Here is a 17,509-nt window from a genome sequence, read left to right as displayed (position 1 = left end):
CATCCAGTGCCATGCACCCTGAGGCTTTGAGCTGGTGTCCGGCGCCTGGCCACACGAAGACCTGACGTTGCGGGAAGCCAGGGGTGCGGGGTCCCTCCTTCACTGTGCAGGCAGTGGGGAGCAGGGAGTCCTTCGCTGGACACGCTGGGGTGTTTTAATTAGACTCCCGTTAGCTTTTCTTCCCTGGCTGCGAAGGAGGCTTGGGAGTCCAGCCAGACCATTCAGCCAGCTAAATCAGATTTCTAAAAATGGATGAAAATACTTAGAGAAAGGACTTCTGTGTGACAGGAGACTGAAAGATGACCTTGTTTAACAAAGAGGGGGGAAAAAACGTAACTGATGGATGTAAAACGAGGAATGATACAGATACTGTAAATCTTGCTTTCCATGTATCAGTAAATGGCAGGCACATGATAGACAAAGACAAGGCATTTAGATCTTTTAAAATGAACATTTGTTTCTATGGTGCTAATAAGCATGTGACATCTAGTGTCGTTAGATAATTCTGAGGCAAAGAGGATGAGAACATTTAAGTGAATAATGAGAAGAATAACATTTGTGCTTATTTCTGCAAGGTCCTTAGTATTTTCCTTAATGGATTTTTTTTTTAAATATAATTTTCTCTTCCGTAACTGAGTTTTATGAACTTCACGCATGAGGTAAGTTTCCTTCTCACAGATGAGGGCGAGGAAGAAAATTCCTGTCTGAAGAATTTGTTCCGTAATTGTCCACAGACTGTTGGATTTTTTTCTGTGGTATCTTGCCCCCAGCACTATTAGAAATAAAACACCCAATAGCATCCAGATGTCTATGGTAGCTCTTACTTAATCTGGTGAATATTTCCATGATTTTTTCCCTTTTTCACAACACATTAGCTGTGGCTAATACGGGGATTTACGACGCTGACTGTTCTGCTCAGCCACCGGTCTCACTGCAGTTGATTTTGTGTCTGTCCCTGGCTGGAGTGCTGCTTGACATCTTATCATCTGCTTAAAGACTTATTTGGAATGTCACATAATGTAAAGATAGCTGCTGTTTTTATTTAATGCTGCGTCGCACCTGCAGCGCATACAGCTATGTTTTGTAAAGGCCTTTCATGGTTCCTTACAGTTTCTAGGGGCAGCACAAAGTTTTCGTTCTCAGTTACAAAATCCTTTGCGGCTCTGGGGTCTGGTTAGCTTTGCAGCCAGTTCTGTCTAGAGCTTCCATCTAGAAGCTGAAATCTGGATGCTTGAGCTAAAAGTTTTTAGATTCTTATGTCTGGTGGCTCAGTGGAGGCCTTGTTAGTCAAAACTACTTGTATCCTGCTCTAAAGAGCACTTAATGATCTTTGCAATAAGCTGAAGCTTTACTGGAGTTGTTTTGATGAAGATTTTTTGGTTGGAGTGACAGAAAATACGCATCTGGTTTTGGAGTCTGATGTTGTGTCATTTTGTGTTTGACTCAAACTGTGCATTGTTACCATTTCTGTGAACCCAGAAATGCTACTAGTCATACTTAGAGCCAATTGAGAAAAAACAGTCAATCAATAAAGTGTGCTCAGCTTCTTAAAAGAGGGAAGATGAAAGCAGCAGAACCTTTAGGAATACACAAATACCACACACATTAGCGCAACAGTTGGATCAAGTAACATTTGGGGAAAATACTGCATTTCATGAATGACTGGAGCCATTATAGCTGAATTAAAGCACAATTTGCCTAAACCAACACAAAGATGATTTCAGTAAAGACAAACGAGTGCTGAACCATGTAGTGTTCATAGCAATTGCACCAATGTTCTGCCCTCGAAAGAAAAAGTGATCGCTCAAATTTTGGTTTTTTTAAAGGGAATTAATCCTAGGTAAGCAATAAAGTAATTCAGAAATGAGAAATCAGGACAAATGAGGTTAGATTTTTATAAAACTAAAGGTATATGGTAAGGTGCTTGAACGGGTGAGCATGTCCTTACGTTTCTGTGTCTGGTCGTGTGTATGTTTGTTGATTCCCTAGAATACCCAGAGTGTTGAGAAAAACACTTGCAAACATAAAAACTAGAAAACAATGTTGCTAATTTTCTGTATTTAATATACAATACTTACTGCATTTGTATTCATTTTACATTTTTAGATAAAAGAAAAATATAGCTAGAAAGGTGAAGTAAACCTCAGGAAAGCAGTTTTAAATACAAAACTAATTCTTTGCCTTTTTACTTTCCAATAATTTGGGAACAACTAAAAAGAACTTGACACCGTGAAAATTTTTATTATATTGATTTTCATACTGAACCCTCAGCACCCAACAATAAATACACAACTTTGCTTTTCTTGCACTGCCAGCAGCAAAACGTTCAGTTCCAAAGGACTGTAATTCTGATATAATACAACATTGATAACCTTCTGTGTGCCTTAATTTAATTTTGCTGTATTGACACATGATTATTTTTGCAGTCAACCATCTTTACAAACTCGTAAAAGCTAAAGACTATGTTATATGGTAAGGTGCATGCTTGAAAGAGTATGCTCCGATGAACTTCAATGCAGTCAGTGTAAAGCAGCCCCAGCTGAGGGTGTTCCTAAAGCAGAAAGCCCCACAGGGTGAAATTTGGGACACAGAGCAGGCATGCAGTTAGATCAAAGGGCTTTGTTTGAAAGCTTGCAAAGGGAGCTCGGGAGTTTCCAAAGTGTCTGCATTATTTCCCAGCCATTCTGTACAGCAGAAACATACTTTTTTCCAATGCGTATATGGCAATCGGCAGCTCTGCGAGAAGAGGAGAGGCTGCAAGATTTCATGCACAGCAATACTTTTATATACCACAGTCTGCATGTTGTAGCCCCTCGATGTCATATCGATGACTATAAGGTAAACCAGTATATTTCAGTAACAATTCAAGAAATCACTCTTACATTTTTCTGTACCTCTGTAGGTGATACTGTGTTTCACACATAGGTGGTTTTAACGCTGAATGCAAAGAACGTAAAGAACACTGAACAGTAATTATTAAGCACACAGAATAAAAAAAAATGATGCACCTTTAAAAGAAACAGTAACACACGCACCTTTTCATGTTTGTACCCTGATTAAAAGAACATCATGAATTTCAAGTATGAAGTGATACAGTGAAATCATGTCCTGTAAATAGGTATCAATGGTAGTCTAGGTAGTACAGTTTGCACCGTAGGTAACTTTCCACCTTGCAAAATAAAATCCTACTGCATATGTAGGTAAAGTGACTTGAAATGCTAAAACTCGTCGTGCCAGCTGCTTCGCCGGTAGAAGCTGATACAGTGCTGTAGAAGTCAACAGGACTGTGCTGATTTGCACCAGCTGAGTATATGCCCTAAGGTGAATGAAAAAATACTCGAAACTGCGTTGCATGCTTTCCTTGAAATTAGCAAATCCTAGACACCTCCAGAGCAAATTATATTTTGTTACAAAAAAGGGGGAAAAAAAGAGAGGAAAAAATAAGCCAAACAGCATTAGAGGCTGTTTTAACTTTCGGAATGTTTTTCATATTATTTTTTGTAAAATCATACTGAGAAATAAACGTACTGAGACAGATTTTGATTTGCTAATGGATGTTGGTCTGATGTAATATCGGTTAATAAAGTTACTCTGGATGTGTCTCAGAAGCTGTCCTCACTGTTCATAGTATTCTGTAAACCTGAAAATGCAAGTTTTAATAATGCCTTTTGAGAACATAACTGACCTTGCAGATTCTGAAACCAGTATCCCACGAGGGTTACAAACAGGCTTTACTTCCATTAACTTCAGTGGGATTTGCAACATACACGGTAGGCACACATGGAGTGTCTGGAGCAGTAAGAACTGAATCTTATTTCTGATACATTTCTGTACCAGCATTATGCTTATCTCCACATATCCCAATGCCACTAAGAAGTGCACTTCTGAACTTCTGTGTAAAAAAAGTAATGAATATAAATTTTGAGAGAAATAATGTTACTAGAGTTAATATTTTTATCACACATTACCATTTATATATTATTCTTGCCGCTTTACTAAGCTTAAGTGTCTCTATATAGACCTGAGCTGCCTGACACTGAAATTTGTAGACTTACAAGGTCAAATTCTTGGTTTAATTTAACTGTAGTCAGTGGAGTTACGACAAAGGTAAATTATGCTAAATGATTTAAAATACTTTGAAACCCCAATCCTATTTCATGCAATTGCCATGCACAAAAAAAAAAACCAACCCTAAATTTGCTGCCTTTATGCTTTTGTTTAGCCAACAATCTTACTTAAATCCCAGATGGGGAACTTCATCGCTGCAAAAGACTTTCCTCAGTTACAGGATGCCACACAAACTTGGCCCCTGGCTTAAGCATCTGGATCTGACAGATACCGGCTGGACTTGCTACAGACAAAATAAAGCCAAAGGCAGCCTCTGTAATGTTTTCTAATTTTAATTTTTCAGACAACATTCCCCCACTATATGTAAAATTAGCTCTATTTCAAAGTAATCTGCTTATTCCTTTACATGTTAAAACAAACAAAAATACCCTAAAGCATAAAAAATACTACGTAGGAACACACATACTACTCTAGCTGCAAAACTCAATGTACAGTATGAAGCTTATTTATAATTTTTTTTGACTGATCTAGCCTTCTGCCTCTCTATGAAACTAGCTACACTTCAACAACCAAAATGTATACTAAATGCAAATAAACAATAAAGCAGCAAGACTCAACACATTTTTTGGCAACTACCCTTTCACAGGACTAGTGTGTTTTCATAAGAAATAATACACTGAATTATAATAGCAATAATTTAGGTTAATGTCAAATAACTTGCAGAAAAATGTGTCCACATCTTCAATAAACACTGACCCCATTTACTGGTGTCTTGGTGCTGTTATTAACCATGTGTCCTCACTACTAAATGAAAGCCTTTTTCTGCAAACACATTTTGTGAGCACCTATAGTCACACGAGTAACCCCTCTCAGCTCTGTGGGACTGCTCAGGTGAGGTACAGTATTGATGGGTTTGCATACCTGGGCCTTCAGACTGAAGAGTATTGAGCTAGTGAGGAAATACAAATACACGCTGTTACACAGAAAGTAGAAGACAGACTTACAGACGAAAGCAACCTGTGATGCTTTCGGGACTTACAATATAAATATGATTTCCAAAGTATACAGTTCAACTTCTAAGACATCATTTTGAGGGTATAATTTTTCTTTAGAGCATTCAAAGACATTATACGTTTAAAGCGGTTCAAAGTAATGCAGCTAAATATTACATTAAAAATAAAACCCATGTGAGATTCAATGGCAGATGTAGACCACTTAAATGAACTGCAATGAAACGGACCATAAATACATTAATCTGAATGCCTGAAAAGAATTTACAAAGAAATTAAAGACTGAAAGGAAGGAATAAACGGGTGCCTGTGGGCTTGGTTTCAGTGCCAAAAATCATGCAGCTTTGTGTAGGAAACAGATTCTATCAGAAAAATAAATGGCATCTTTACATTTTCTCTATCTGAAGTATTTCAGAATGTGTTTCTAGCTTTAACAGACGTGACTGCCTTGCCTGTGAAAGGTGCCTGGCTAAGAGTCCTCTAGACTCTTTCAGGCCCTGTTTCAACTGGAACCGGCTCTCATTCCTTACCAAAAAGCACCGCCATAATGTGAACTTCTGCCCACATTTCTGTGACTCTGAGTGGGTTGTAGGAGGGGAGTTCAGTCTCCAGGAAAAGAGATTTTGAACACTGTGGAGAATGACAGCGAGGTTATTTAGCAGCGCTGAATGCAAGGAAGGTGTCATGGATATTGAACTCTATTTGTTGGAATCTAAACAGACATATGATTCACTTAATATTGACCACCAGAGAGTGATCAAAATCGTTAGACAGTGCTGGCCTGGTCTGTTTTTAAGCTGATAAATTAAGAGTAATGCTTTTCTATTTGACTTATGCTCAATAGGAAGGAGAATGGTGTTGGTGGAGGTGAAACAAATCAAAACAAAACAAAGCTGGTAAACCACTGGGTTGCTAGACATCTAGGGAGAAAAAGGAAAGGACGGATCAATCTTTGCGATCCCTTCAGCCTCTAATCTCATGACACTGCAGTCTTCCTGCCGTGTTATGATAGGTAACTTCAGTTCAAAATGTGCACGTCCATCAATACTTTCAGATGAGCACATCCCCATGTAGTTTATATAAGCCAGCGCCTACAGCCTCACATCCACCAGCTTCTTGCCAGCATCCAATTTCTGATGTACTTTTTGCTGTAGCTGCAACCCATGGCTACAGCAGCTTTTGTTACAAGGGACTCTAAGATAAAGTCCCTGCAAGAAACTGTGATGGATTTTGGGTCTTGCCAGAAAAAGGTTGAGAAAAACTTCTTATTTAAGTAGCACTCTGCAGACCCAGGCTAGATTTTGAACCCAGTTTGGTTTTTTATTTTTCCTGTCACCGATGAAGGATGATTGAGATACATCATCATCCACCTGGAATAAAACACTTTGTCTTTTCCCGCAGCATGTCCAGAATTCACAGTCATCCTTTTTTTTTTTTTTTTGTAGTGAGAGAGCTTTCTTAGAGGAGTTCTTACAACACTGCTGTTTAACATGTGAAAAAGTCAACTGTCATAGCAACAGTAAGCATACTGTCCCCTCTAGATCCTGGAAAGGCTTTTCCTTGGGAGAAGATGTTGGAGGTTAGGGTCTGTCTGTGCCTAGGATTTGTGGCAGGGCTCTGTACTCAAAACTGCCGTAGCAAAAAGCAAATGAAGGAGCCTGATTGCCTACAGTGATCTGAGGGGAGGCAAAGGGGGTAAGCAGTAGGAGGCTGGCATTGCTAGTCTTGTTTGTATCCGTTAAAAGCTTCTGCATAATAGAAGCATCATTGGCTGCTCTTGTAAACATGTACATCACAGACAGTTGTCCAGAGATCTTCTATACTAGTAATCTGCTGAATCAAAAATTATTTTGGCTGATCAAACACATTATGTTCAATCTAATGTTTTGTAGCTCCTCTCTTTGCTTGAACCAAAGAGTGTAAAAGTAGCACTCACTTTGCCATATTCTACTGTAGTATTTCCCAGTTCCCAATGAGAAGCAAGGACAAACTATAGTACAAATCACTGGCTGCTTGCAGGCTGGGGGGCTGCAGAACTACAAGGCAGTCATTTTAACTCATAGCTTCTGAAGTGGCTGTGGTAATATCAGCAGGGTCAGATACGAGTGATAGGTGATTAAGTGTCACTGCAGTAGGAGGAAGCAGGGTGTTGCAAGACTGTTGAGGAGTCGACTCCCCAGGGCTTCTTTCACAGTGATCACGGTAGGATGATCCGGGACAAGGAAAGGACAGTGTGAGTGGCCGGGTGATCTGTCACTGGCACAAATGCCAGAGAACTACTGTGTAGAATTAGAAGTTTCCCATCCCTAGAACTGTGGAACTTGCCTCTGTGCCAAGACTAGTTGCTCACGCTTAATGGAAGGACCAAAATTAGCCACTCTGTGCAAACACTTACCCAGCCACCCACACACATGGACTAAACACAACAAAATGCTATGCAGGCCTTGTATTCTGTATTTTTGGAGGTGGCATAACAATAGTTAACGGTAGCTCTCAGCTTGGCACAGCATCTCAGAAAGCTCCATTCCTGCTGCACAACCTACGAAAACACTTCTTTTTTCTCCATGGCAGATGGTTCTGCAGTGTTGCTTACACTGGGTGTTGGACAGACCTGCTAGGCTCTCAGACCTGCTCCTCTAAGATGGCAAACCACCTGGACTGGTCAGCAAAACTTGCATGCGGATAATGTTACCAACATCCAAGTGCTCAAAACCATGCCATTTTGGATTGCCAAAGGGTTTTCAATCAGCAGGAGTCAGCTCGCAATGCACAGCGATACTGCACACTAATGGATGCTGTTAGTGGCTCTCCCGCATCAGAGCTGTACATTCTCAGTGTCTCTGTGGCCAGCTTAATCTGCTCTCAAGCTGTCTCATAAGACTTCTTTTTATATCTGCACAGAAAAACCTCTAGCTTCTGCAAAATCTGATTTAAAAAATAGAGCAGTTGCTATGTTGAAAAACTGCACTGGAACTCTTGTCTTGAGTTGGCATAAGTATCTGGAACTGAAATCCTGTGCAACAGTCTTGCTTTATCATCTTATGCTTCTGAAAGTGAATGACAGGAGAAAACAAAACATGGAAAAAAAGTCTTCCCCCTACACTTATACGTAACTTTTCCACATATTCAAATTCACTTGCCAAAATTGTCCTGAACTCTCCTAATCTCTGCCCCGTTTTCCTGTCTGTGCAGCACTTCACAATTTTCCTCCGTCATCTAGCTACTCAAAATTTATCCTAACATTCAAGAACTGTTTGGTTTTTTTTTTAAGAAAAAGGCTGAGGATTTGCATAACATGACATACGCATGAAGCATGGAATAAGAGTAAAGGCTGCATATTGTAGAACGTTAATTAAAAACTCTTTAGGAGTAATTGCACAAAGGAAGCTGGCAGTCTGTGAAACTTCATTTTCCATTCAGTGTCAGAGACAGTGCTCTTTGGCTGGATTTAACATGAGAATATCAGTGGGAGCAAGTATCCATGTAAATACTAGAAAATGTGGTTTTTTTCCTGGCATGTGAATGGGTTTAAGGTGCAGAAAGCTAAACAGTTTGGATGCAATTAAGCTCGTTCAAAAATGGACAGTGAGCTTGATAGCTTTACAGCATATCCATGTAGACATCACCAAAGTAAATCACAAGTTAAACATTACCTATTTTCCCTTCTCGTTTCAGTCAAATAGTATAGGTTGCTTTAGTGCAAATGAACATTAAAATGGTAGTTAGAATAAGTTCATATTTGGATGCTTTTCTTCCATAAAACCCTATCAACTTTGCAAGGTCAGTGAAAAAGTACAAGTTTCAATGCATATTTAATACACGTTGATTGTATTTACATTTTTTCGTGTTATAAATATGCTTTTTCACTTATCCCAACAATATTTTCCCAATAGTTCCTTAAAATCTCCTTTTTCATCTTTACTAAGTGTCAGTTGTTTGTTTTTTTAAAAAGAAGACAATCTCTTTTGTCTGACCTTTTTTGGAAACAAAAAATCTACTCGACCACAATCACCTAGTATCAAAATATCCACAGCAGAATCTCTTCTTACTTTCTCTAGCAACAAGTTCCTAACTGATTCAGTTCTGTCTGGGTGCCTATCACTGTCTGAATTAAAAACATACACATAATTTTTCAGGAATATTTTTTAAAAGAAAAATATAGCAGTTTCAAAATTTTGAGTGTTACAGCTAAAAGAATGATTGTTAGCTGATTTCTGCATCAAGCTAATGAGCCATTTTTTATATTATCTGTGCACACTACCAAGTGTTTTTAATGGTTCTTATATTGTGTATATATTGCATATCAGTATGCAATACTTGCTAAGCTTCAAACTAAAGGGAAGAAATAACACTTGGCAAAAGTATATTTGTCAGTTCGTATGTCCACATCTTTCTTTTTTTAATGGCCTAGTTCATTTAAATCGGTGAGAAAGCTTCTTATTGTTTTACATAAATTACTGGGATTTGATGGTTACAGAGTCTGGTTCAGGAACTAGAATTATATTACAGCCATTATCTAACAATTTGCAAAACAAAGAGATATGATAAAATAAATAGCTCACAAATAAAACTCCTATTTGAGTTGCACAGCCTGTTAGACTGTTAAAATTGTACTTGTGTTTTTGCACACCTGAACTGTACTTGCACAAAAAAACTGGCTATGAAAATTAAACTTGGAAGGTTAAACATATAAAATCCCACTTACTTTTCTAAAGATTGTTTCTGAATTTTTTCTTCATGAAAACTAATCTGTATACTCCAATACTTAGTAATCAAAAAGAAGTAAATCTATAGCTTATTAACAGTCAGTTACTGAAGATTTCAGTATATAACATGTTATTATTCTCTGTGAAAGTAAAAATATATTTCTTAAATTTTCCCACACAACTGCAGTTTGGAAAAATGTGTTTTTCTAATATACTAATTTCAAGAAAACCATTTACACATTAAGAGAAGTGTGAAATCCTGTTAACATCAGAAAAGATCTTGATATTTAGAAGCAATTTTGTAGGAATAAAATAAATATGTTAGGTTCCTAAGCTTATGATCCATTCAAGCTTCAAGCATAACACAACAAAATCACTCTAATAGCCTATCTTCTAATTCACATTGTATATAAAAATCAATCTATTCCTGAAGCTACTGTATATGAAAAATACTAGCAAAGTGGTTCTATAAAACAAAGTTCTTACAATAAGCTTCCTCGCTATTCAGCTGTGTCTTAAACATGGAACATAATTAATTTATGTGGCCTTTTAAACCAAACTGTGTGGTTTATGATTCATATACATATTTGACAACTGATGTGTTTTCAGTTGTGAGTCAGATAAGTGCTCCAAGTTTGCTGGTTAAAAGACCAAACCAGCATGTTTTATCTTTATTTTCTGTTTAAAGCTGGACTAATACCTAACAGCAGAGACAATTATATGTATAATAAAACACGCTTCTCAAAGACAGTGAGTGAACCTCTGAAAAGTAGCATGGCACAGTACTTTCTTCTTACCAACCATCGAGCGTGAAAATGACATAAGAGTTATGATGCTGGATACCATCCCCCACGCAGAAGGTGCTCAAATGCTACAACTTACTGATTCCTTTCATGTAAAAGGCTCTGTACACATAGCACCACATTTCAATATTTTGCAAACATGACGTCGTTATTTTTTGGTGTGTTTTAGGACAGAAACAACAGAGAAAGGTACTCTAACATTTACCATTGCGGACTAATAGGCTGAAAAAAACCCGGAGTGTGGGCACGGCCTACACAGAAATAAGCACAAACCCTATTTTTAGAATTTTACTTATGGCAACATAGGTGTATGCAAAACTAAGAGTAAGCAAGGAGGTGCCCAAAGAGATTTATTTTTTAATCATCAGTTCTGGGCTGCCGGACTAAAGGAAGCAGCACTTGGCAACAGGGACGTAGGGGAAGCTGACACTGTGTAGCTATTGAAAATTTGGAAGACTTATTGGAAATAGCACCTGTGAGTGTCACTGAAACCTGTTTCCATAGGGGAGCTGAAGGAGAACTGGAGAGCCAGAGTGAGCGTGGAGACATGGCTGAAGAGAGAAAGGGGCTGCTCCAGATGTATTGCTGTGGTTCAGCACTTAGCACTTCTCTAGCTGGCTTTGGTGATTTTTTCCTTGGCTGTTAGGTCTGTTTTTCCTGCAGAATTATGTAGTAGTGCTAAAAAAACAAGCTGGTGGGAGATAGAAACTGCTCCTTCCATTACTTAGAACACCCTGTTCTGTGCCGAGATGAGCACAGTGCCTGGCTGTGGGTGCGCTAGGAGCTAAACATCTATACTTCTGTGTCATATATTTTTTGTTATTTTGTTACTCAGTGGTTTTTAGCTGCTGTTGAACCACTCCTGTAGAACACATACAGGCATAGTTATTGCTAAGAAGAATTGCACTCTGAAGTCTTATTTAAAGGATGTATGAAGAGTTTTCATCACACTCTGGAACATGTGTGTCAAGGAGCACTTTCTTTTTTACATATACAATTCCTGCATCCTACACATATGGCAGTAATGAGTAAAGGTACTCAAATATTAGAACTATACCAGTAAAATAAAAAGAGCAAGGGCATGGGCTCGAGCACAGTCCCACAGTTGTCCCTACTGTCTAGCCATGAGCATGCTTTCTGGCGTGATTTTAGCCCGTGCCAGCACTTTGCCCAGCCAGAGAACAGGCTTTCTCAGTTTACTAGTGCAAGTTGAGCCCCCCGGTTTGGCAGGGAAGACTGGAATAAGAGTAGGCCTATGGCACGTCAAATGGAATTTCTTCCTAAAGAGATTTTGAAGAGGAGGTAATTTGAAAAGTCATTGGTCCTTTGAATCTAGGCCCTTGCTACCACAAGGACCCCATTAGAGAAATCTTTTCCCTAACCCTGCCAAGACAGAACTTGCATTTCATTTTTTATTCCTGCCATTCCCACTGGAAGGGTGTTCCAGAACATGACCACTGATGTGGCCCTTCTCAAGCTGTTCTCCTGAACACATCCATTTATAACCTGATCCTATATTAGACAACATACAGCACCATGTTGCAGAAGCTCTGCTTCTGATTTCATAAGCCAGCGCCTGCTTTTCTCTGCTTGTCTCTGAGCTCTTCTTCTGATACTACAGTTTGGGAAATACTGCTCCAGTAATTAACTTCCTTGTGATCTCCATATTCTCATTAGTTTTTGGGCCAACACTAAACTCTGGCTTAAAGTGTTCTCTTCCCTCCTTTTTTTTTTACCCTAATAATGTGCCTACATTCAGCAATCGTATTCTCCTCTAGGCTTTGCTCCACTAAGCTTAACACAAGAAGCTCGTCTGACATGGAACAGATGTACATCTCTATCTGAGAATTTCGAGCCTAATTTGAAAACACCCCCTCCTCCCTCCCTTCGTTTTCCCCCTATGCTAGTTGTCAGAGAGCTCTGGGAGCGTTCCCCGACAGCTGCAGGAAAGCCACACCAACTGAATGCCCTGATAAAGTTATGTACGATAGCTTGGCACTAGGTAAAACGTAGAATGTTGTTAAAATTGCTAAACTGTGTAGAAAACTTTTCTAGTTGTTACTGTTGCAAGATTCTCCTGAATTTTGGCTCTGTTCATGGTTCTAATTAGCATTTAAAAATGGTTAGCAAAAATTTTACTCTGGCCCATCTTTTTTATGAATGTTAAAACCTAGTTACACTTGGGTCCATTGACCCATGAAGAATAGGGCTGGGACAACACCAGTGCAGTGGGTTCCCAGTTCCCCTTGGATGTAGGAACAGAGAGAATGACAGAGGCGAGGCCAAGACTAGAGGGTTAGCTGCCATGACCACTCCCTGGCCTTCAGCTTGCCATTCGCAGAGCTCCCAAAATTCTTGTGTTGTGCATCTGTAGTATCTGTGTGCAGATGCCTCGTGCATGCTCTTGCCAGGCCTAATTCGCAACTTGCCTGTTCATGCTGGTAGGTTTTGCATAGGCATCATTCTGGGCATGAAGAAAAGCACAGGCCACTGCATGCATGCATGCAAGTGGTCCTTTTAAAATCTGGCTTATTTAAAACAGACCTAATTTAACCATATGTCGCATAGTTACGTGTCGAACAGTAACAAAAAGCTTTATCTAAGAGACTGCTAAGATCCACTCACTATCCTTAGCAATGGGCCGTGTCCCAGACAGTGCAGATACCCAAAACAGAGTTAACAGTGCAGTTCACCGCAGCAGCCAGTCTATCACGCGACTGAGAAACTTGCCAGGGTGATGGCTACAAGTTCCCGTGCCACAGTGGGAAAAGTTGCATTGCTCGACTCACTGCTAAGGACCTGCTTCTGCCAAGCATGCTGTGAATGAGGATATAATGCTCGCTCGCTAGCTAGACAAGATGACATAGAGATGAGGAAGAGAGAAGCCTAAGGGACTATCACAGGAGTAAGCAAAGCTAGCTGCCTCACTTATCATCAGTTATACTGCAATAGTGTATATTTATGGTTTTATGGTAAGGGCTAACTTGTTGGACCAGTATTTTCCCCCAAGTCATATCCAGGTAAATGTACTACAAGTCATGCTAGGGAACAGCTTTTATGGATTTTAAATATTTCTTTTTTTCCCAATACAGTATTATAAAAATAAAAGCTTCTTTTAAAATACTGAAAATATATTTTAGTTAAGGTAAAAATACTAAATATAAAATTTTAATGTAATATTTAAAATAACTGTGCTATAAAGGCATGTGAATTGCTTAGTTATTTTGACATTCAATAATGGCACATTAACCCTAGCATGTGCCAGTATACCCACATGGTGGTTTAGGAGAGAAGCTCATGCATTTCTGCATAGAAAACATGTCTGCTCAATAAACGACATCTGAGGGATTTTGTGACAGTAACGTTCATGCACTTGTGATGCATGGGGGCGTGTTGCAGGTAAGGCAGCGCAGTATACAGCACACAGTTCAGCACAAATACATATCTGTGCTTATTACAGGTACGGGATTCTCTGCTTCTGATCTGGAAACACTTTTTCTATTTTCCTTTTTGGCTGATAATCAGAACAGGTTGAAGGAGAAAATCTGCATTGATTTTCATTGACTCTGCTCATGTCTTTGAGCTGCATATCAGAAAATTTGGAAAGAGATAAAGAAAATGTCCTCGCAGCTGTTTCCAGAGGGAACGATGGGTTAGATGACGGGCTAGAATGTGCCTGGATTTCAACACAAACCGACCATTTGGAAATGGAAAGAGTCTTTCCGAAGTTTCTAGAAGTTTTTTAAAACACTTGTTTTTTCCAACATGCACACAAACGTAGCTAGATAATAACTCGTTTGTGTACGAAAACAACTAAAAGTTGAGACATTTATTATGATCACCATCATCACTGTCATTTTTATAGAGCAATGAAATGATAAAATAATCCATCCAAGTTTTCAAGTGGGGAAGCACCTGCATATATGCTATGAATGAACAGTAGCTGGATATATTAATGCACCTATCAGTTAACTGCAGGTTGCAGAGATCTGATATTTCAATGCCATTCTTTAAATATCATTGTAAGAGATCACATAATAATAATTTAAAAAGTACCAAATCATGCTTCAGCAGCTAGAGAGAGAGATTGCATCGTGTTTTGGCAGTAACTCGATCATCCTACTCCACACTGGCAGCATTCAATATTAAAAGGATAAAATGGCAGCAAAACTGGTCAGCAGCTTCTCTTCCTCTGGAGTTTTCCCAGGTAGATAAACAAAACAAAACCAAAACAAACATAAAGCTGCAACGGGAGCAGGTCAAAGCCCTGGCCCTTGCGTTGCTCTGATGAAAGTAAACTACATTGATTTCCTTGGATAAGCACATCACAATCCCAAAGTAGAAGATAAGTGCGTAAAACCTCCAAATAATGGTCTTCGCTAGAACAGCTATGTGGTTTGCATGGGACAGCGGCCTTGTCAGCTAGATGCCTTGTTCATTTATGATTCGTCTTCAGTCAGCATTATGATGCATTCACCTCGCTGGAGTTTTGGCTGGATGACATGTGAGAGTCCAGATTCTCCTTGCATTTCTCCAGATCGTGGAAATATGGGTGAGAGAGGGCAACATAGGTAGATATTCTCTTGGCTGGATTGAACGCTAAGCACTTCTGTAAGTACGAAAAGAAGTTGGTTTTAACTAAAATATACAGTTAGTAGTGCTAACATTGCACATATACATTAGTGCGTGCCACCTTCAGTTTATGATCAGTATGAGGCACAACAGGGTCTCAGCAGGTGCTGCACAATAAGATGACCATCCATATAAAAACAAGCAGTGGGGTCATAGTATACGAACATGGCATCCCCAAAGATAACAGAAAATAACAAATTAGACAATTCAGGTATTCGTGGTTTAGGAAATCCCAGAATTCAGGTTTTCTAAAATTCACATGCACAGGACATCTGTCTCACAGACTGCAGGGAGCAACTGTTGATGAACAACTTGTGAATCCCCACAGTGTTCAATGCGCTATTCTTTTGTGGTTGTATGAACAAGGACAGCATCATAAGGTACATGTTAATTCCTAGGCTCAGCATTTCTATAGGTGTTGGGTCTTTGACTTTACAGCCTTCATATGATAATGTTTTGTGTTCAGTTTCTCTCTCTTCTTCCTAGCTGTACTTTGCTTACCTTCTTTCTAGATCCTTATCCCAGCCTTTGTCCAATCTCTCCCATAGCCTTGCGTGTTATACATTGTTCTTCTCTTTTCCTTCATTCACCTCCAAATGGTATTCTCCCTACTATCCTTGTCTAATCACTTTCTACTCCTACTCTTTTCTTGTATCAGAATTTCTATCATTTAACTTCTGAAATTTAATTCAGTGACTTCCAGTCCTACTCTCCCCTTTCATCTGTAACTCCCAGCTCTCATCTCCTTGCCTAACAGGAACAGCTTCACTTCCCACCTCACCTTCTAGGCATAGATATTGGTCTTCTTCCTTCCTCCCATCATGCCTCACACTCACTGAGCTGTCTGCCATATTTTATTCCTCGTTGTTCCCAGAATCTAATTCTTGTCTCACGTTTAGCTTCTTTTTCCAGGCTGCCTGCAAGCACAACAGATGCGTTTCTCCCCTGTCATTTCAAGTGTCCAGATGTAGTGCAGCTTACCACAGCTGGGAGCTGCAGTCATAAGGACAATAGAGGACAATTTGCTGTTTTGTAGAGATAACTCTGGCAGTTCCTTAAGGGATGCAGCAAGTCTTTCAAGAGTTGCACTAGGTCCACTCTACCGAGCACATGTGAACCAAGATCTTTTAAACGCTTCCAGAGAATAAATTTAGCTAGATTTCAAAATGCATGGCAAAAGGCAGACTCTGAGGCAAGGCCATTCCTTCTACTATATTCCAAGACTGAACTTCAGGGCTGGGGTTTATAGCATATCTATAAAGACGATGGAAATAATTTAATTAGATTCAGTGTTACCAGGCAAACTCCAAATCTCAAGTTTTCAGCATTCAATAAAAGGCATGCAGATGTAATCTGCCTCTACAGCCTATTTTCTGCTTTATACTGGGTCCACTATACCATGAAAAATGGTAGATCAGTTTTTGTACTCATGTGAGGCTTATACTATAAGAATGGCTGAATCAGTGGCACCACAGTGGTCAGCCATGAGGATCTAAGCATAAAGTCTAAAGACAGGTCAAACAGGTACTTCCCTGACGCTTTCCTAACTATTCTCAGCTCTGACACCTCTTGAGCCAAAGGAAGTGTCTCTGGGCTCATGTTTCACAGATTTACATGAGTTTGTCTACCTACTTTTCAGCTATTCTTTAATAACTCAATTGAATGGAAACGTAACTGTTTCTTGGCATGTTGCATGCACAGTGGGAACTATCAGTCATGCGGCTGGGAGAACAACTAGAAACTCACAAGAAGCAAGTCTTTGCCCAGTTCATCAATATCTGGTACAAATTTTTCAATAGGTTGTGCGGGTCTGGAAGTGAAAGCATTTCTTGGAAGGGCAACATCATTAGGCCAGTCCTCTTCTTCTGGGAGTCCAATTACACTGTGAAAGGAAACACATCATGTTAGGTCTGAACGTCTGTGCAGTCTTCCCTTTATATAGATTATACCGAGTGGCAGTTTATGAGTTAAGCCTTTTCATTTAAATGAGATTAATTGTACAGTAGTGCACTGATCTTTGTGAACAGAGGGTGATGAGCATAGGTCCTCAGTGTGCTTGGTAGAAATCATTCTGTGTCCGGCACAATTTTCTGGCCTAGGTCTCAGTTTTCTGAGTATTTTTGTTGAAAAAGGGCTGAGTGCTTTGAAAGGAAGTTGCTCACTTCTTGACTGGATGGTGCAACATATGTCGCTCCAGGATGATTAAAAGCAGTAAGTTTCAAAGGGGAATTGCATGCAAGGATCTTTATTCACAAGAATAGGGATTGAGAGAAGAGTGTGGGTCAAGATG

At 39.4% G+C, this 17,509-nt stretch overlaps 1 protein-coding gene across 2 annotated transcripts in view; it reads right to left on the bottom strand.

The window, feature by feature from the left end:
- Positions 1-4,919: 4,919 nt before the first annotated feature.
- Positions 4,920-17,509, bottom strand: part of CDK6 (cyclin dependent kinase 6) — a 138,271-nt gene continuing 125,681 nt past the window's right edge. For both annotated transcript variants that reach the window (XM_075419335.1, XM_075419336.1), the window contains exons 7-8: positions 16,966-17,101; positions 4,920-15,196 (exon numbers count right to left, since the gene is read on the bottom strand). In XM_075419335.1, coding sequence (XP_075275450.1) covers positions 15,050-15,196; positions 16,966-17,101 — 283 coding nt within the window. In that variant the 3' untranslated portion in view covers positions 4,920-15,049. The remainder of the gene's footprint in view (positions 15,197-16,965; positions 17,102-17,509) is intronic.

Source organism: Opisthocomus hoazin, chromosome 4 (genome assembly GCF_030867145.1).
Source record: "Opisthocomus hoazin isolate bOpiHoa1 chromosome 4, bOpiHoa1.hap1, whole genome shotgun sequence".
NCBI lineage: Eukaryota > Metazoa > Chordata > Aves > Opisthocomiformes > Opisthocomidae > Opisthocomus > Opisthocomus hoazin.
Note: the sequence above shows the minus strand (reverse complement) of the source record. Positions and strands in the feature narration are given on the sequence as shown.